General features: G+C 37.9%; 1 protein-coding gene across 4 annotated transcripts in view; it reads left to right on the forward strand.

The window, feature by feature from the left end:
* LARP7 (La ribonucleoprotein 7, transcriptional regulator) overlaps positions 1-13,921 on the forward strand; it is a 29,282-nt gene extending 15,361 nt beyond the window's left edge. For 3 of the 4 annotated variants that reach the window (XM_049815014.1, XM_049815013.1, XM_049815015.1), the window contains 5 exons: positions 1,995-2,152; positions 3,069-3,187; positions 5,974-6,133; positions 8,468-8,559; positions 13,502-13,921. In XM_049815014.1, the coding sequence (XP_049670971.1) occupies positions 1,995-2,152; positions 3,069-3,187; positions 5,974-6,133; positions 8,468-8,559; positions 13,502-13,582 (610 nt within the window). In that variant the 3' untranslated portion in view covers positions 13,583-13,921. Of the gene's footprint in view, positions 1-1,994; positions 2,153-3,068; positions 3,188-3,973; positions 5,862-5,973; positions 6,134-8,467; positions 8,560-13,501 lie in introns of those variants that run through there. The other variant, XM_049815016.1, reaches the window with a different exon arrangement.
* The last annotated feature ends 6,396 nt before the right edge of the window (positions 13,922-20,317 follow it).

Consider the following 20,317-nt stretch of genomic DNA (forward strand, 5'->3'; position numbering starts at 1 on the left):
GCCATTCCAAAAATTTTTTCAAAAATATTCATCATGCCTCTGAACTGTTGGGCTCTTAGGAGTCACCACAACTAAAACATGGAAGCACTTACTTTTTTAGGCATCCAGCAAGTACCTCCATGTTAAAGTAGAGGGGGTCCTTGCCATCATGATGCAAAATTATGATTTGTTTAACACGTAGTACACATATGCATTGCAGATACATTTTTCCGTTTTCTGTATGTTTCCATATATTTCTGAAGAGGAAAGTTGTTTTCAGTTGAGTGAAAAAGGATTCACCATCACTAAAACATGGAAGCACTTACTATTGAGGAGCAAAGCAAGTACATCCACATTTAAGTTGTGGGGGTCCTTAAGTGGAGTCTAAATAACCAAAAAATAAGCAAAAGCTAAAAAAAAAACCAAACATGGTATATAGAGTCCTGCTAATGCAATAATGGACATCCACATATATTACTGTAAGCAGGCTTTGAGCTGTAGTTTCTAGAAATTCATTGTTCAACATTAGGATCCACCACCACTGAAACATGGAAGCACTTACTTTTTTAGGCAGCAGGTACCTCCATGTTAAAGCGAAGGGAGTCCTGAATTCAAAAATTGCTTCAAATGCTTCAAATATGCAGGCCACTGAAAATGTCTTACTCAGCAACACTTAAAAGCTTTTAGTTCTTGGAGAAGCACGCTTCATTTCATCTGCTTACAGCCGAAGTTATTCGTTTTTCTTTTCCCGGACCCAAAAATCTTGCAACTGAAGTGTAGACAAAAAAAATCCAGGATGGTATTTCAGTATTGCGATCAGGATTCACCTCTACTAAAACATGGAAGCACTTACTTTTTTAAAATCACAGAAAGCACCTCCATGTTAAAGTAAAAGGGGTCCACAAAAACGGTAGTCATCAACGATGCTTGCCCTCTTCCACTGAAATTCTGAAACTACTGCATCAAACACAGAGAAGGAGTTTAAAATTTTAGTTAACTGTAGCAAGGCGGGGGGGAGGTTTAAAGGAGCATAAGCATTGCAAATACTTGCCTGACCCATAGCCCATGGTCTTCTCCTCTGAGTCAAGTTAACGAGCACCTCCTTGAGCCTGTATTTATACCATACCTCGCTATGGAATGGTGTTGCCTTTTTATCTCTAAGAATCATTACGTGGGTCTTTTGTTATTTTAATGTCTTTGCTCTGTTGAGAATGTATGATCCTGGGTGAGTCTGGATGCTTTTTTGAAGTATACAGTTGTCAATGTTAACAGCTAAAACCATTACCACAAGATATCCTCCTCTTTAAAAATCCTCTATCAGCTTGTTTGATAGCACAGATTAGGGTAACAATGAGTCGTTCTCACAGTGGCACTATAGGCATTGTGTTTCTGTGGAGCAAAGCTCTAGCTGTTTGCAGAAACATCTCCATGTTAAATGTATGTAAATATATAAATTGCTTCCATGTGGTGGTATTTTTTAACCAAAATGCATTTGAATAGTAAGGAATGTTCTTATCTCAGTAGGTTTTTGGTGAGTTTAACCAGTTGTTGATTTTCCATCAATGATTTTTCTAGAAAATAAATAACTGATCTTAATATAGTAACACAGGAGCCAGTTCACTGAGCTAATTCAGTGAATTCAGAGTTCACTGTCTCTGAATTAAGTGTGAATTTAGCATCTATGCTCTGTGTAGTTCTAGTAGAAAACAGTTTACCAAGCTGTTCTATATGCTTTCTGATTATGTAAAACAAATTTGGGAGCCACTCTATGTGAATGATAGCTTGATCTTGTTAGAACTTGCCCGGAATATTAGAAGCTAAAGCAAAATAATAAAGCGTAGATACTGACAAGGCCTAATTTGACTTAAGTGCAGGGAGATCTCTGATGGTCTGCACTGCTCACCAAGTTTAACTTATGCTATTTGTAAACTGTTTTGTCTAAAGTTATGACTGAGTTTCTAAACAACATTTTCTTTTTTACAACTGACATCCTATGCTTTTGTTGCCACTTATAGGACTGAATGGATGGATTTGAAGCAGGAATATTTGGCCCTTCAAAAAGCCAGTATGGCCTCCTTAAAGAAAACAATGTCTCAAATCAGACCTGAGCCTGTGGGAGAGATGGAAACCGAATCTTGTGCACAGAAAAAGCCTCAATCTGAAAATGACAAATGTAATCCTGTTTGTGATGGTTTTTTGCCTTGTTTTCTTCATGATTCTACTACACAAACATAAGTGATTTAAGATACTGTCCTCCAAAAACACTGCAAAAGGGTTTTATTTTCTATAATGCTGGTGCTTTCTCTGAATGTTAAATATTATTAAAAGCAAAACCCCCTCATTTAGGTAGATTATGGACTAAGGGATTTCATAAGTAAAAACTTAAGTATTTTCAGCATATTCCAGTAGCACTTCTTAAGCATAAGGATCTTTTTAAGTAATTGTAATTATAAAACCCTCAGAGAGGTGAATCAATAATCAGCTTTTTTGATTATGTTACTTGGGCCTGATTTGCTTAAGCTTAACTATACCTGCAGTGATTTACAAAATAATTTCGCTATGTAAGGCATTAAAAAAATGTCTTGCAATTGGGTTTTATCAGCTTTATGGTTAAAAGTAGCTTTGTAGTTGTGTCATCTTAGTTAATTTTCTATGTTTTTCAGAGATAGAATTGTTTTTTTGCTCTGGATCCTCTGTACTTCACTAACTTCAATACTGAGATCTCAATGTCTGTCTGCTTATTTTTAATCACTAGAACTGAGGGTTCAAATATTAACTGTAATCCATAGAATATAAAATAGTCTTACAAGACCCTGTAGGCTGTAAAAACTTCTCTAAGATTCTTGGAGCTATTCCCCCACACCCCCTTTTTTTTTATTCACATTGACTTTACCTTGTGAACAGTCTTGATCCTGGATTTAAAAAAAAATAACAAAACTTAACCTTAAGTAGCAGTATTTAATGCCCCTTGTTTCATTTCTTGTGTACATCATGTTGCTTATGTGCTTTCATAACATCTTTAGTTTGTCAAACCAATAAATGTAAAAATTTTCTTTTTTTTTTTTTCTTCTCTTTTTTAAATTGACCAGCCACCAGTGAAGATTCTGCCCCTCCTGCCAAGGCTAACACAATGGGGCCCCAGTTCGTGACTGGAGTAATTGTGAAGATCATTAGCACTGAGCCCCTGCCGGGCAGGAAGCAGATCAAGGTAATGCCTTTGTAACCTCAGGGTAGCTGTTAGCCTTTCCTCTTACAGTGGCCCCCAAATGTTTGAATATGGAATACCACTTAAACAAGTCTTGCTGATTTTTTTTATTATTCTTTTTTAATTTGTTTGGCCAGTAGCTGTGTACAGATTCTTCTCTAGTACCTGATAATGGCAGATTTTACAACGGCAGAACAGGGTAAAGAGGATGTTTCAAGGCAAAAAATAGCTTTTAGAGTGCTTTAAGCAATGTCAAGTTTATAAGGAAAATAATGACAAAAATAAAGAAGGATGAGTAGTTCTTTCCAGATTAAAAAGAGAAGTGGAAGACAAAGCGGGTGCAGTGTTCTCTACTTGTCATTGTGCCAGTCATTCTGGCACAATTCAGATCAAGAAATCTGTAATAGTATGTGGGGCTTTTTACCATTAACAGGAATTTGGGGGCAAAAAAATGCATCTTGCATGAGAAAAGGATTGTCTTTTTTTGGTAAGAAATTCACAATTACAGAAACTCCAGTTCAGTGAGATGGACAGCAGTAGAATTAATTCACCCATTTCTTTCTTTTTTATTATTATTATTCTTTTTCACTGTGGCAAGTACTTTTTTTTTTTCTTTCACAATTTAAAAAAAAGTGTTTAGGGTAACTTAAATTTTGTTTCACATCATGATATGAAAGTTATACATTTTAAGCAGAGTATTTTCTTTTAAGGAAAGTAGTGGTTTTAAGTTGCATCTTTTTGAATGGAAATATTTAAAGTTTTCCGAAGGAAATAACAGGCTTTTTTCAGATCCTGAGTTTTCCATGAATGTGACACAAGAGGTTTTCTTTCACAAATTGCACTTTTGGATGAATAACAGCTGGAAGGAATTTGAACAACTTCAACTCATGTTGGAATAAATATTCAGACCACTTAGGGCAATGAGAGAATGGCTCAAAATGCGAGTTCTGAGAACTTCTCAAACTACCTATATTTGTAACGAAGTAGTCCATTTGAAGTCACTGGCTGCTTGCAAGTGTGTGAAGTTTAGTGTGTGCATAAATCCAAACAAGATGAGAGATGTCTCTCTCTGAAAACAAATTGATGATAGGGTTTCAACTTAATCAGTCTTATCAGCCTTGCTATATTTGTAGGCAGTTGTCTTGAGTGCTGGAGACACTGAGACAATGTAGTAGTTGTCACTGTAACATTTGAGGGCCCCTTTGCAGTATACACCTTACTGTGTTAAGTTTGTGTCACAACATGTAAGCTTACTGTTCCTGCAATAGCTGAAAACAAACTTAGTTTGGTATTTCCAGTTATTCTTTTGGTTTAGTTTTAGGGAAGTGTTCCAGGGAAAACTTAGGCTTTATGAAAGTTAAGGGGGACAAAATAAGATTGGAGTTGCCTTTGCAGTTATTAATCATGTCTTTGGTTCCCATAATAAGTAGATAGGCAAAATATTTCAGAAAATGTTAGCAAATGTATGTCTCCCTAAAAGCCTTATTTAATTGCAGAATACAACTGTAGCTGGAAGAAGCAATAATCTTCAGTGTGTACCAGCACTTTTTGGGGTCAGCAGTGGAAGCTGCAAACTGTACTTGACCCTTACTGGATTTTTCTGGCCATAGTAGTTGCTTTTATGAAAGGTGTAACTCTTTTGCAAAACCTTGTTTTGCCTGTGTTTCTGGACTGTTGTAGCTGCAGCAAACACTGCCACAAAGCAATGCATCTAGGTTTTTTTCCTTAATAAACTTCCAGAGTTGATCTGTATTTCTGATTTTGTGGCAGGCTTAATTACTTCCACACACTGGAAAGGTCTTTGCAGAGTAGTTGTAAATTATTTTGATGATATTATTTATTTTTTTTTACTTCACTACTTCCATATTTTGCTATGAAGGTGCTTAGCAGAGATCATAACATTTGCCAACTGCAGTAAACTGAGTCGTTGTAGTTTTCCAGGTAAGCATGACTTTGGGATATCAGAATGAAGAGTGGAAAGTAGCTTTGGTTGGCTCTTAAATGGTCTCAATAGCATTGGCACTTACCTTTTGTTTTAAGGCTGTCCTTGGTAGTGGAGTGTTAAAAGCAGTGTGTAATTCTTCAATAGAAGCATCTTACTTGAGCTGCCCTGCTGTGAACAAAATTGACTAGGAATGTGCAGTCTTAGTTAATTTCCCTAACAGCAGGTATTACAAGTGAAGTACTTCATCTGAAAAAGCATGTGTGACTCTTCTCCCTTCAGCTGTCAGTGAAAATTTTCAGGCAGAGGTCACTTCATAAACATAGGAAGGGTTGGTTTATTACTGCTCATCTCTCAATCTGCCATGAATGAGCTTGGTTTTATGTATTTCATGCATAGAATGAAGTTAGATATTTTGCTGTTGGACTGACGTGTATCAATGTTAGAGTACACAAATCATTTTTCTTTTTTAAAAAATTCCACAGAGACAGAGCATTGAAATAAATTACTAATTACTGATGCTCCATTAGTACAACTATTCTTATGCAACAAAATAACATCTTCAGCAATTACTGCTTTAAATTGTTCTCCGGGCACAGGATGAGAGATAAATAGATGTTGTTGGCTCATAAATCAGAATTCACTTATAATCCCCTTAGGAAAATATATTAATTCAGAATTATTTGACAATAAATTAATTGATTAAATGAAAAAGTTCAGTTATTGCCTTGTACTTCATGACCTTTTTGAAAATGTCAGTCATCTACAAATGGTCAAAAAGTCAATCTTTTTATTTATTTTTTTTTAAAGTGTAGTTTGTGGTCTGTTCTCTTGCTCGCTTTGATAGGATGTTTTGGCAGTGCTGGCGGATGTTGCTTACGTTGACATGCTGCAGGGAGACACAGAATGTCATGTGCGTTTTAAAACTCCTGAGGATGCACAGATTGTTGTGAAATCATACAAAGAAATACAGATGAAAAACAACTGGAAATTCGAAGTTCTCACTGGTAAGACTTCTTTTTTTTAATGGTAGTACAAGAGAAGACTTGAGTAGTGTGACAAGGATTGCATGGCATGGTATCTTTATGGATATATTTAGATATCTTTGTAGCTGGGGAAAAGACTGCACTTTTTCCCTGTGATTCTTCTTATTTTGCTATTATAATGAAATTAGTAAAACAGTAAGGGTTTTTATGCCATTGTTCAGAGCAAAATAACGATTTTGCTTCCCTTTATCAACTTAAATCTGTTATTTTAAGACTGATTTATTTACGTACCTTTAGTGGCAATGGACTGTAGAACTTAATTTACATTTCAGCTTTATGAATATAACGTTCTGATAATGCAAAATAATTTTAAATTAAGATTTTCGTGAAATTACTGAACTTGTGTGAAATAACAGGACAAGGATCTAACAGCATGGATATGCTTACAGTGGTTTTAGCACTTGCCTTCTAATTAATCTTTCTTTTTTCAGGAAGTTGAATAACTTAGGCCAGAGTAATGCCTTTTTTTAATTCTATTTACACTAAAATTTTTACCGGCTTACTTTTGAACTTCATTCTAATATGTGTTATTTTCTGAAATTACTCTGCTGTTCTAAATTAATATTGTGTATTAGATTGGAATAGTCTTCAAAGTGTGGAGAAACCTCTATGGAAGTGAGGGATAGAAGAAGGAGGTGGGGGGAAGTCTCTCAAATTTTTTTAATGTATTCATAGAACTTTTAAATTAGACAGGCACGAAAAATCCTAAATGCACAAAAAAATGGGTAAAACAATCCAGATGAGATTCTCTCATTTGTGTATTTAAATATTTTGCTGCATTCCTGCACAGATCCTCACATGAGGCCTGGTTCCATGCATGCAGGGAAGTAAACCCTAATAAATGTCAATTAAGGACTGCAGAGGAAGAGCTATAATGGAGGCATCAACCTTAATAATATCAAAGTTAATTAAAGTTTGAGACTCACTGAATGCTGCTAATGTCATTTGGAGATAGATTTGTCTCCAGAGCGTGCTGTGTTCCAGAGATCCAAAACCAACTTGAAATACGGCATTTTAGAGCTGAATGCTTTTTGTGTATTTCTCTCTGGTTTTGTATCTTTATATAAAAAAGTGTAGTAGTAGATTGGGAGTAAGTGCCACACTGCAGGAGCATTCCATTCATAGTTTTAAGATTACTCCCTCCCCGCCCCCCCCCCCCCCCCAACTGGTTCATTGAAATGAGAATGGAAAGGCTTCTGAAGAATGCAGAAGTGACTCACAGTAAGGATTTCAGCTTTTCTTGGTGGCATGAGGGTGAATACAGAGAATAAGAATAGGGAAAGAATCTTTAATGCTCCCTGATGCAGGAACTAAAGCTTTCTCTGTAATATTTTAATTTTTAGAACTTAACTATCTTCAGCTTTTCATCTGACAAGATATTAAACGTCTGTGGTAATATTTAGATGTTATTGTGATTGAATGTATAAATAATGCTGTTAAAATGTATGCAAAATTGGTTCTTAGAATTATTAATTCCGTAACTTTATCACTTAGAAACTTCCCTGTAACTGAAGATTTCCCATGAGACCTTACAACATTATATCACAAAATTCCCGTCATTATAGTTTCAGCACAAACCAGAGGAAACAGTGGCAAGCTGCTTCTTACTGAAAACCAGCCACTGAAGCTGCAAAATTATTTCCTCTCATTCCCTGTTATCTTAAAGTATTCCTAACTGCCCATGAAGTCCCCAGAGTTTACTTCTAACAGTGGTTTTTATGAAACAAAATAATCTCAGTCATTCTTAGAGTAATTTTTTTTTCTGTTTGATAGTTGTTTAAAATCAGTCCTGGGTTTGAGTACATCAGTAAATCAAAGGGCCTCCGAGTGCCATGGTGAAACTTCAGCTAATACTGAGCTGCTTCTGCTAATTAGATGAAGAGAGTGGTGTTTACATGTCTCCTCAGTTCTTCTTAAGTCTGTAAAACTCCTTGCTTGGGAAAGCTTAGATACCTTGGCAATCCAGTCCTAAAGTTAATAAAATGACTAATTCAGGTCCTGTCCAGCTTGTACAGAAAAGAGACCTCAGTGTCAGCTTTAAGCTTCTTTGGACAGGGTTTTTCTTTTTTTGTTCACCTCGGTGTCTGCTGGTCAGATGTTGCAATGCTGTATGGTTTCTCTGACTGTGAAATTTAAGACTGGTGGGGAAATACTTGTTAGGTTTCCCCAACAGTTATTTTCACATGTGTTTACCTTAGTTGGAAAGGATTCCTTCTCATCACAGTCTGAAAACACTGCATCCATTTGTACTGAATATTTTTATTCATGTACAGTAATGTTAATTTGTTTTTCAAGGTGATCATGAACAACGTTACTGGCAGAAGATTTTAGTGGACAGACAAGCTAAACTTAACCAGCCTCGAGAAAAGAAGCGAGGTACTGAGAAGGTAATTTGCAAGTAAATTTTTTTCCTGTGCAGCCATGGTTGAAAATGTTTCTGTTTCTGTGTAGGTCTACATTTTTTGATACTTTGACGTTTGACTCTGTTAAATCACTTCCTACTAACTTTGCAGCAGGCTTTTACATCCATAAAATAGAAAATGTGTGGCTGTCCTGGTCCAATTGCCAAATGCAAGGCTTGTCTTTAGGGAAGCAATTGGAGAAAGTCAAGTCCATGGCTAAAGGCATGAAGTTAATTTGTAAACCGGATTTCCTGTAAAACTCTGCCCGGATGAACTTGTTAAGAAGTTAAGTAGTCTTGATTTACTCTAGGGTGATAAAGTCTAGTGCTTTAGTCTTAATTCTCTAGTATGATAAAGAAATTTTCTTCAGAACGAATCTCACGATTTACAGTGTTTTTATTTGTACAGTTCTGTGCTATGGTAAACACTGGTGTGTTCCTAGTGTAGTCAAGAGTCTATGTGTGTCTGTGTTCTGATTCAGACAAATCTGAACGCTGCTGCAAGCATCCGTAGCTCAGGAGCTTCCAGACCAAAACTGCCTCACATCTAGTGAAATTTCTTTGCAGCCTTGACCTTTGCGTGCCTGTCAGGCTGCAGCATTAAGGGAGTGTTGCAATGAACTTGCAGGCTGCAGTCTCCACTCCTGCCCCAGAAGATCCTTCCAGGCATGAAGGTTTCCTGATTAAGCCAGTCAGATCCTTTACCTGACAGAGAGGAGCCAGAATGTTTCACAGATATTTTATTGCTAGGTTTACTTCACACACATTGCAGATAAGGTTTCTGAGTTGGTTTTAACCTGAATCTTGCTGTCGCTTGCAAAACTTCAAAATCATCTGACCTTAGTTATTTGCTGGTGATTTTGGAGACTTACTGTTTCCTAGGCACTCCAGTGATGCTCACAATACCAAAAATTCCCTAGTTGTTCCATATATAATGGAAAAGAAATATTACATTCTCCTAAAGGAACAGCAGTTGTACAGGTCAAAACCTTATCTTGTACAAGGTGTATTTTGCATATATTATCTTGTTTGTTGAAATGTTCTTCGTGATCTGCTAGACAAATGTATCTAATTCTTTTAAACAAAAGCGTGCATAAAGAATTTCCCCAAATGACTGATTTAATTTTCTTAAAAGCATAAAAATTGCATTGCTTCTAGCCATTATTCTTTAACATAAGCAGTAAGGGAATGGGAAAACTGTACAGTTTTAGAGCCTTGTACTGAGTGCTGGCAGTTTTCTTCAGGTTTTTTTAAATGTACCTTTGCTTTTTTAAACAAAAGGTGCCAGTGGCACCTTTGACTTTTAATTTGGACTGTAGGTGCCCTGTTCTCAAGTTTCTGTTCTCTGTCTTTTGAAGATTGGTATTTGTTGATCAAGCTGGTGTAAATTGGCCAGTAATTTACCTCATCTAGGCTTGTAAATATAAACTGTCTCAGTTCTGCCTAACAATAGCAGCAGCAAGGATGCAAACTCCTGCTCTTCCCCCTTACCCATCACCTTGCAACACTGGGAGGTGTTAACTTCAAAGTTTAGTGAATGCTATTTAAATGCTAACACTGTTAAGCAAAACATCAAGAAAAGAATTTCTCGCTGTAGTCAATAAGTCTTAACCCTTTCATCACTTTTTGAGTCGATCTTCCAGAAATAGACTGATAATAAGAAAAATGGTTTCTTTGTTCATTAATATTGATTTTAGTCTTTTATTTGAAAATTCTACTGAAGTACTCACAAGTTGACTTCTTTTGAAGGTCACAATAAAAGGAAGGAAACGAGTAATGTGACGATTCATTAATTAAACATGTACAGCTGAATATGCCATCAGTGTATCTTTCTTGTAAAGATCTATTCTGTTAAAGGTTTTAAAATCCCTTATAGGATTTCTCTTTGAAGAGGAGCATTTGCCTATTAACTGCTTTATACTTATAATAAAGATAGCATCTTATGCTTTCTTTCAATTAGTGTTTAAGCATAGGCTCAAAAGTTACATTAATACAAGCTATATAGCTGCACTGATGTCAAGGTGAGTATAGTAATAATGAATGTACATATTGTTGCATGGATTGGATCACGTTACAGGTGGCACATGGTAACAGAGCACAGAGATGCTTTTGAGTGTAACTTTAGGCAGTTTGAGATTCTTCTTTTCCATGTGTTCTAAAAAGTACGGGCTATTCAGCTTTCCTGCAGTGGGTCTTGCGGCATGCTAGGGTAAGGGTTAATGATCAGTTCAGCAGAGGGTTTCTGGCATAATGCCTCCCACCCGGCCTGCCTCCTCCCCCCCCCCCCCCCCCCCCAAAAAAAAAAAACCACCAACCCAAAACCAAACAAAAAAAACCCACAAACCACCAGCTGTAGAGATTTTATTTTTTTGGCATAGGTTTTGTGATAAACTAAATGTCCAAAAGAGACTAGATATCCCAAGCTTCCCCAGAACTTGTGGCTAATGCCTAGCTGTCCTTTGGAGTTAAAAAGGTGTTCAGTGTCACCTCTGTGCTCCTCTCTGCTGCCCCTTCCAAATCCATGTTCTCTTTAGTCTGTTGTTGGACTGCATGATAAAACAACCTTAGCGATTTGATTTAGTGATACAGATTATAAAACTTCTTGCCATAACTGTTTCTTTTGCGCAGTTCCAGTTTATGCAGATCTAAAGCAATTCATCAGTCTGTAGCCTTAAACTCTCTAGACTGATTAAACTGTTCTGTTCACAAAGCAAAGGCATGAGTGCCTGCAAGCTTTCCACTTGGGTACTTGTCTTCTGGGGGGATGTGCTGGGAAACCTAGTTTACACCTTGTACATCTCCTTAAGCAGAAGGAAAGGAAGAAGTTTAAGAGGATGGGAGTGGTGGTAGAAGTGACAGGTATTTAGTGAGGAAGTGACAATTGGGTATTTGTGAAGGGAGGAATTATTTGCAGAATATATGGGAAAGGAGGGTAGTGGGAATGCCTGGGCAGAGCCCACACTATTCTCTTCTGATTATGCATGGGGCTTGGGGGGCTGTGTCCTTGCAAGACTGACCAGTTATATGTGTGCCATTAGGGAGAGGTCCTGCTCCAGAGCACAAATAAGCCTTTTTTCCATGGTTCTCTGCAGTTGATATCTATGGAAGGGGTGGGTACCTGTTTGGAGCCAGGAACAGTGGTGTGCTTACAAATAGTTGCTGATACTGGGTGGATGAGCTGAAAATGGGAATCCTTGAGGCCTCTTGCAAATTCTGAGGTGCTGGTACAGAAATACTTGCTGGTGTGAACTGCCCAGTTCACATCTTAGAACTTTCCTTGCAGTGTTTCTGATTCTTCATCCCATATGGTGAACAATTGAGCCACCGTACTCCTTGCTTCTTTTCAGAGTTTAACTTTTAAGCCATTTTTTCAGATACCAGAGAGAAAAAGTAACTCTTAGTTACATCTTTAGATCAATTTTATTTCTGAAGAATGGTTGAGAAACTAATTTTCCAGAATTCATGGTTTGATGCTGTTGAGAACACGTTACTGATTGTTATCAAGTTAAATGCTGGGAGGTGCAGGGGGACATACCAGTAAAATTGGTAGTGTAATTGTATTGCAGCACAGCAAATAATGCATCCATGCAACATCAGAGTAGAGTGTAATTCCTGACTGCCATAATCAGTGCAGCAGCATGCCTTGCACTTCCATGATGTGTACAAGATGCGATGTCTGCAGGACATAGCTATGGCCACAGTCATTTGGATAAATAGTAAATAATTTTATTTATATGTGAAACTCTTCAAATCTAACGAAGTCTTTACTGGACTGCCTGGTGAGCAAGTGTCCCTTTACCTCAGCACCAGCTAATATGTTTTAGTTGTCTCCATCAGATAAATTAATGTGGATTTATGCTGGTGTGTTAGTCATGCCTGGATTTACAGCATTTTCCTGCTTTCTCACTTTTTATTCAGATTAGGCAGCATTTTGGGTTTTTTTATCTTATTCATATTACCTTCTCAGCTTTTGCCTATGGTTAAGGACTCTTAATGGGGCATTGCAGTAACAAAGCTTGTACCTTTGCTTTTGGGCATTAGTATGACTTTGTTGTGGTACTGTGGTTAAATCTGTGAATGGTCTAGTATGGACGATTTAAAAACATGTATGCTTTTTAACTACCATTGTTCTCAGTGGTTTGTTCTCTGCCTGAAGACACAGTACACAGAAATTGACAATTAGTGGGTTAGTTATGTTCCACAAGAGCATTTCTCATATCTCTGTACTGGGAGCAGCTAAACCAGGTACTATAGTAATTTAGGCAATCTTCCTAAATTGCAACTGAAAACAATCAAATCCCTGGTCAGACAGGGGTTTGAGTTAGGGATTCCTAGCATCAGTGTTCCTCCAAACTGCACCGTTATTTCTTGAGAGTAATTCTCAGCAGGGTTGTGATATGTATTGTGCTGTTTTCCCAGCCTGAAGGGTGCCCCCCATCTGGATTTCAGTGGTTTTGCTTCTTTGCCAACTGAGTGTAGAAAATGATACAATATTCCTAAGGAATATTTTTTTATGGTCTGACTTTGGTTTTTTTACATTAGTAACAGCATGAATCCAATAAAAGTGTAGGGCTTTTTAACTTATTGTATGAGACTGTGTTTTAGGTTTTTTGAAGTTGTAATTTTGTTCTCTTCAACCCTGTTGGAAGAGGGGATGGAATGGAAGATGCTGCGCTGTCCAGAGACTGAGGGGATGCCTTACTAATTTTGATGGTTCTAAGGCAATACTGAAATAAATTCTACCAGGGCTGCTTTAACACACACCCCCTTTTTTATTCCATACATACAGGTTAGCTCAGCTGTTCAGAGATGAGCCTTTTCTTACGAACTTTGGTAAATCAGTGAATAATATGTTCATGATTGTGAGATGAAATTGTAACAATGAAGTTTTCCTCTAATACTTGCTACAATATTTTTCCTGTTTGCAGTTGATTGCTAAAGCTGAAAGAATGAGACTTGAAAAGACTCAACAAACAAGTAAACATATTCGCTTCACTGAAGATAACTAACCAAGACTGAATGTGATTTTTGAAAGTGAAGTAGGTGTTTAACAAAAAAACAAACCCCACGAACACCACTGCTTACAGCGACTAAACTGTTTTTAAGGCGGCATCAAAACCTGGTCTGTTTGATTCATAATTCTGCAGATTGCAAGTATGAAGATTGTTCTGAATCCCATTTCTAAATAGGCTGAATGTTTACTGCTTCTGAGCCTTTAGGTGAAGCTTTCTGGAAAAAATGTATTGAGATCTTGCTTTAGTTCACGTCTGTTTTTGTTTTGTTTTGGGGTTTTTTTTGTATGTTGAAGTTTTATAAACTAGGTTATGAAATAAAATGCTTGGGAAATTTTCAGTTGTGCATCTCTAATTCTTCAGTCTGCATTATGACGCTATAAATAATAAAACTGGTTAATGCTATATAAACCTCTCTAGGCCTCTGCTTAGTCTATCAGACTGTTCCAAAATACAGTAGAATGACTAATCTTCCATGTATTTTAAAGTGGCTAGGACTGTCAGGAAAACCTGTCATTGAGAAGTCTGGAAGAAAATCTACTCAAATGAAGTGCACACTAAACTGAATTTAGACTTTTTTTTTTTTTAGAAGAATCTTCGGGGGAAGAAATAGGAAAACCTTTGTTTGTTACATCTGGTAACTCTAGCTCCAGAAGTAATTCTCACTTACATATAAGTGTTAAAGTTGTGTAGTTCACATGTAAAGATAGTGATCTTAATGCACTTTAAAGTATTGTAGACTGGCAATATTTTAAAAAACAAACCTGAACATAAAATTGGAATGATCCTAATGGTTGAACTTAACGCATGACTAAAGCTCTCTCCATTAATGTAAGATTGGTTTAGTGATTTATTGGTTTTTTTTTTTTACTGTAGGGCTAGAAACACATAGGTTTATAAAAGTGTGAAACTTCCTTATGTATAGAAGGATGAGCAAGTTATTCTGAAAGAACTACATTCCTAAAATACCATCAGAGTCTCTTGAAGGAAACTCTCAATGATACTCTAGGCATCTTTGTGGCTATAGATTTCACTGGTAAGATAGGCTAACATTTTTAGGTAGGTTAATATTTTTAAATTCTATGCTATCAAATTACTGGATTGGTGTAGGTTTTTTAATGGTACATGTTGGAATAAATTAAAGTTTGGTGACACTGTTATGTTTTTGATATCCAAGAAAAGAATCTGCATGATTTCTGTTGAATTCTTTAAAGTAGTGTGGGTATAATACCCATGGTGGCTTTGCAGTCACGGAGAACAGGAGCCAAAGGAGGAAAAAAAAAAGGGGGGACAAAATATTTTGTCCAAGAGATTATACCAAAGCATAATAAGCGTAATCAAATAATCCTAGTGTAGAGAAGCAGCACAATAAGAGGAATGTTTATGGAGCACCATTTCTGTGCAGCTACTTGTGATGTAGCCTAGTGCCACAGCAATGGGAACTATTTACTTGTACAGTCTGTAGGCTCAGTGTAAGTCTGTCCTTCACCACCATGAGACCCCGATTAGCATCTGAGCCACCAGCAGACTGCATCCCTCTCCTCCGGTGGTGTGTGAGTGAATGGAGGGGATTACTGCAAATCAATGAAGAGGTATAGTGGTGATCAAACTAAAGATAGCAGAAATACAGAGGTGAAAAAGTGCGAGATAAGAGACCAACTTTCAGGGCTGGAGGGGAGGGGCTTGATAGTGGTTCTTGGAAGTTGCATAAGGACAATTCCTCCCAGGGGACTGCAGTGGAAAGAGGGGGGAGGGGGGAAGGCTAGGAACTAATCTGTATGCCAGGTACCTCCTGTGTGGACCTCAGCGGTATTCAGATGTTTAGTCCAGTTGCAGGATTTTTTAAATTATTATTTACTCTTCCACTTCTCTTTTACTAGGTGGGTAAGATGACACAGCAGAGAGAACTAAGATACCTAGCTATGAAAAGAATTGATCAACGAATGTCTTCTAGGCATCCTGCCTGAAAGTCAGGACACTTTTTTTTCCTCCATTTCTGTGATGTGAAGGGAAAAAAACCCAACAGCCTACTCTGGGTAAAATGTTTTGGATTTTTCTGCTGAAATTCATTTAAGTGAAAAATTTATCCATGTTATAAATAATTCACATCATAAATGATTCAGACTTTTTATGTTTTGTGGAAAGTGGAGCAGAATTACAAAAGCCTAACTTTTGGAGTTTTGCTCTTTTATTAATAATTCCTGACTTGAACGCGTAGCAAGAGAAGTCACCCTTTTGTTCCTTTCCATATTTATGTATGTTAAGTATTTACAATTAAACATCACTTTTCTTTTTCTCCTTTTTTTCCTTTTTCAAACTAGTGCAGGAATCTGCTTCAGCAGGGAAGGGTGGTGTTTAGTTTTTTCTGAAGAAGTTAATAGAATTTTTGCAACTTATTTCAGAAGTCGTGTATGGACAGTATGGTCTATATGCTTTTACAAAAGAAGCTTGGATTCTTAAGTATGCCAGAATGAATGGTTTATGCATTTTTTTTTTGTCTTTAAGTACACGTGACAGTTAATATCTGCTGCTGTTATCCCTCCCTATCAACATACGCTAAGAAGAGGAGTCCATCTGTTGAGTTTTACCATTCCAAGAGTTGCATCCCTAAAGGTACTTCACGTTTGACCTTACCGATGGAGGGTGCCTTTAGTGAAGTCTGCATGTTTACCTGCAGTGGTTTGGTTTGTTAAATTAAATTTTCTGCTCTATTGTTTTTCTTTAGGTTCATACACTCCTAGGAACTTCCAATAGTGACTTCCCCCTTGCCCCACTCCCCCACCCCCTTAAGAATACCACATTTTATTTAAAAATTCAGTATGATACTGTAAAATTATAGGAGTTCATGACCTTGGACTGCTCATTTGGTTTTGCTGATTTTTCTGTCTCCCTTGACTGGTGAGTGTTTTGAAAGAATGTCATTACACATAAATCTGCCTGGAGCGAAAACCAGCATTGATTGTGCTCATCATGACCCAGCATAGGGTTGAATCTGAAATTATTTTTAGTGCTCGTATTTTTATCTCTCTTCTAATAGTTGCAGACACTGCATGGTAGCAGCAGGATTGTAACTCTGACCTATGTAAGGCTTTTGGTGCCAACAGAACCTTCATAATTTGTGTCTTTAATTAAAAAGAGAGCTCTGTTTAAAAAAAAAAAAAAAAAAAAAAGTAACAGTAACATCTGACTGTAGATCTCGTTGCCCACGATCTTGTCCCCCCTGAAGTCGTCTTTGATTTCTCCTCTGACACAACATTTCCAAGCTTAGAGTTTGGCCTTGTGAGTACTGTTGTCTTTTAGCAAGGACTATTGCAGTTACCTTAGTGGTGTCAACTTGCTGATTGGGACCAGGGCTCCATTGTGTTGGGCTTTCTACAGATAGAGAGCTCAGAAGTAAGACGGAAGGAGGAAGGGGAGGAGGAGGATGGGAATGGAGATGTGCAGTTGTTGGTGTGACAGCAACAAAGAGTAATTTTTAATGAGCAAGTGGAGGATGTCAGCGGTGCTGGAAAAAGTAGCAGGGCTTCCTTGCTCTCAGCTGCAGAGCCACTGCATGCCTCTAAGGGACAGTCGTGCTACCCACATCTTCAGATGTGTCCTCCTGTTTTGTGACTGCCTCCCATAAGCTGTGTTTGTGCAGTAAAAGTGCTGCAAGGAAGGATGTGGTTTTAGTAAAACACCTGTACTCAAAAGCAGCAGCCTGATACTCTGTGATTACTGCACCTGTGGGTTTTCAGTAGCCAGTGGTCCACATGTTGCCAAAAAACTCGAATAAAGAACTTATCAACACCAATTTAGTGTAGATAAGCAGACAATTCTTTATTGACAGCCGGGTGCTTGGGTGAGTCCTCTCAAAAAAAAACCACGCACCCCTGAACACCAAAATCACACGCCTTATATTAAACTTATTCATATTCATTAGGTTTCTGAGAAAGGTTTTGCATATTCATTAGATTTCTGGGAAGTTATTAGCATATACAAATGTCCTTCTACGCAGGCATGGTGAAGCCTCTGGTGGTCTTCCGTAGTCTTCCTCACTTTGTCCAATAGTTGACCTCAGGTGATTCTGCGCAGTAGTATTCTCACCATCATTTACATAAAAATGCATACTATGTCTATTCTTAAATATAACCTTTCTAGTGATTGGTCCTTCGGTCACACCATCTCATTAATATTCTTATGTTAAAACAATCATTGGTTAATCTCACTTAACTCTACTGATTGGAATCCTCAATAATTAGATTGAGGTGGGAAGGGTAAGGGGTTTCCAAGCAGCGAACTGGTGTCCATAACGGTTTCCTTAGTTTCTTAAAACACTACTGATCAACAAATCTTTGTCAAAGTTTCTGTGCTTAAATGATTTTAGACAATACTCAAATTCTTATGGTTACACATAATACATTTTCTAAAGTTCCTAAGTTCCTATATTTCAAACTTTACACTCCCATAGTTAATTGTGTAGAATGTAATAGATATGTATAGTTTTTGCTAAAGTATTTCTTATAATTCTACATTCCTATTAAAATTGAATATGATTAATTCTAACTAATAACAAATCAATAACAAATCAGTAACACACAGTCAGTGCAGTATCCCATTCATGGCATGATGCTTGTATTCCATTGCCCTTTCTACCTGTCCTGGCAGCATAGAAAAGCTTCTTTATCTTTGATTTTGCACCTCATGTTAATTTTTAAGTTTCTTATTTGACTGCCCTCAGTCTTACTGTCACCGGGAGCAAGTAAGAAGCTGGGGGGTGGGGGGAGGAATATTTTCACTGAATTACAGCTCCCACAGGAGACTCAAGTTACCATGAGATGCCAGAGTGCTCTTGTCTGAGGCCTGTGTGTCTACAGTGAGAGAACTTTCTAAATGTTTATCTCTCTTCTCTCTTGACATGATGTATTCCCAAAGACTATGCCCTTCTCTTTGTTAACACGTAATTGTTTTTTTTACCGTCTGACCGAGTCTGATTTAACATTGCTTGTTCTACCTGTTTTATCTTACACAGCTAATACTGCCTTTCTGTATGTTCTTTCCCCCTCACCCCCCAAGATGTACTGTGTATCCTAGTTTAAATCGGGCTTTAAGGCAGTCCTTGAAAGCTAGCAGGTAGGTAAATTATCTTTTTCTAGAGAGGCTGTAAATCAAATTAGAAAATTATCCTCTGATAGATGACAAAGGCACTTGCCTGCCCAAGTCCCTAGAACATAGGTCAGTGTCATAATTGCTTACTTACGGTACCATAGTGTCTAATGATATCAGATGGGATTAAATCAGGGAATAATGCTGCATAATGCTGTAAAAAATAATTAGATAAGGTATGCTTGGGTGACTTTGAAATGTGCCTGAGTGGGGAAGTAATACGGTTATCTCACCTACAAGTGATTAAGTTTCTGTGGATGGTGTTAAGGAAGTTGCTTTCTACCAAAAGTGCAATATTCTTCCTAGCATTAAATACGCTTTCTTCGTGTCAGTTGTAGCACTGTACTGGAGGAATATGGCTTGTTTACCTTGAATGTTCTGGGTGAACAGAACTATTCTATGTGAACTAGCTATATTTGTACCAACTGTATTAAAGCATTATATTCCTAATGTACTTCCTTCTCTTGTAGCAGGTTAGAAGTTTGGTCGTGCAAGTATTGAAGAGCATTTATTTTAAATGTGAGTGCACAGCTGTCATGTTTTGGTGTTTTACCTTTGCCAGTGACTGTTTTGTCAGTGTGTTAGAGAAATGGCTAGGAGAACGTACTCGATTACTTTTACAAAGGGGAAAAAAAAATATTTCTAGCTGCTTTTTGTTGTGTTGTGAAGATGGGATTATCAGTCTGTCTCTTTGGCAGCAACGCTGGCCTAGGAGTTTGTCCTGTCTCTCATGGGCAGCCACTTGTGCCTGCCCCTGAGCCCACAGGTCCTGCTGCACAGCAGTCCCCTGGGAGCCTGCTGTAAAGTGTGCAATCTCAAGGATCTGGAGAAATAACAGGAAATTTTAAGCTGACTTCATTGCTGAGGAAGACATTGTGTGTAAGCAAGCACAGCCCGAGTGCCTGGCTCAAGTACGCATGCTGGGTGTACATTGCCAGGCATTAACCAGAAGTGCCGCAAACAAGAGTACCCGCTCTGAGAGTACCCACTCCGTAATGTAGTGCTTGGGCTTTGCAGAAAGTCACTGTGTCCCAAACCATTGATGTTCAGATACAGGTTGAACGTGTAATCAAACCAGCCATACAGATCTTCTAATTGTGTCTTCATCCTCAAAGGGTCGCTCTCTAATGGAGCTGTAAGTGACAGAGAACTGCAAAGCTGGGAGCTCTTGTGACTTGCCTTCAAAGCGAGCAGTCGCTGTTGTAATGGTAGGCGAATCCTTTGAACTTGGGAGCTGCCAGTGCCGAGAGGCTGGGCAATTTTCTGGGGTACTTGGCAGCCCACCGGTTTTTGTAGTTTATAAGCAGAGCTGGGCCAGCTCTCCTATTCACGTTTCTGTTTGCTAGAACCGGTGTTGATGGCATACTTAGCATGCATAGCTGTTACCCGAGTCACATCAATTGCTGCAAAATGAGGAGAAAACGAAGGCAGGAGAACATGGGAGAGTTTTGCTTGCTGTTACCAAGGCAACTCGTTTTGAGCTGGATAAACACCTGCTCATCGCTGCTGCGATTTTATTGCCTTATGGCATTTTGAGTGGAACCGAATGCCTGAGGGTGAAAAGAAGTGGGAGAAAGGTAAAGGGAA

Source organism: Accipiter gentilis, chromosome 12 (assembly GCF_929443795.1).
Source record: "Accipiter gentilis chromosome 12, bAccGen1.1, whole genome shotgun sequence".
NCBI classification, from domain to species: Eukaryota; Metazoa; Chordata; class Aves; order Accipitriformes; family Accipitridae; genus Astur; species Astur gentilis.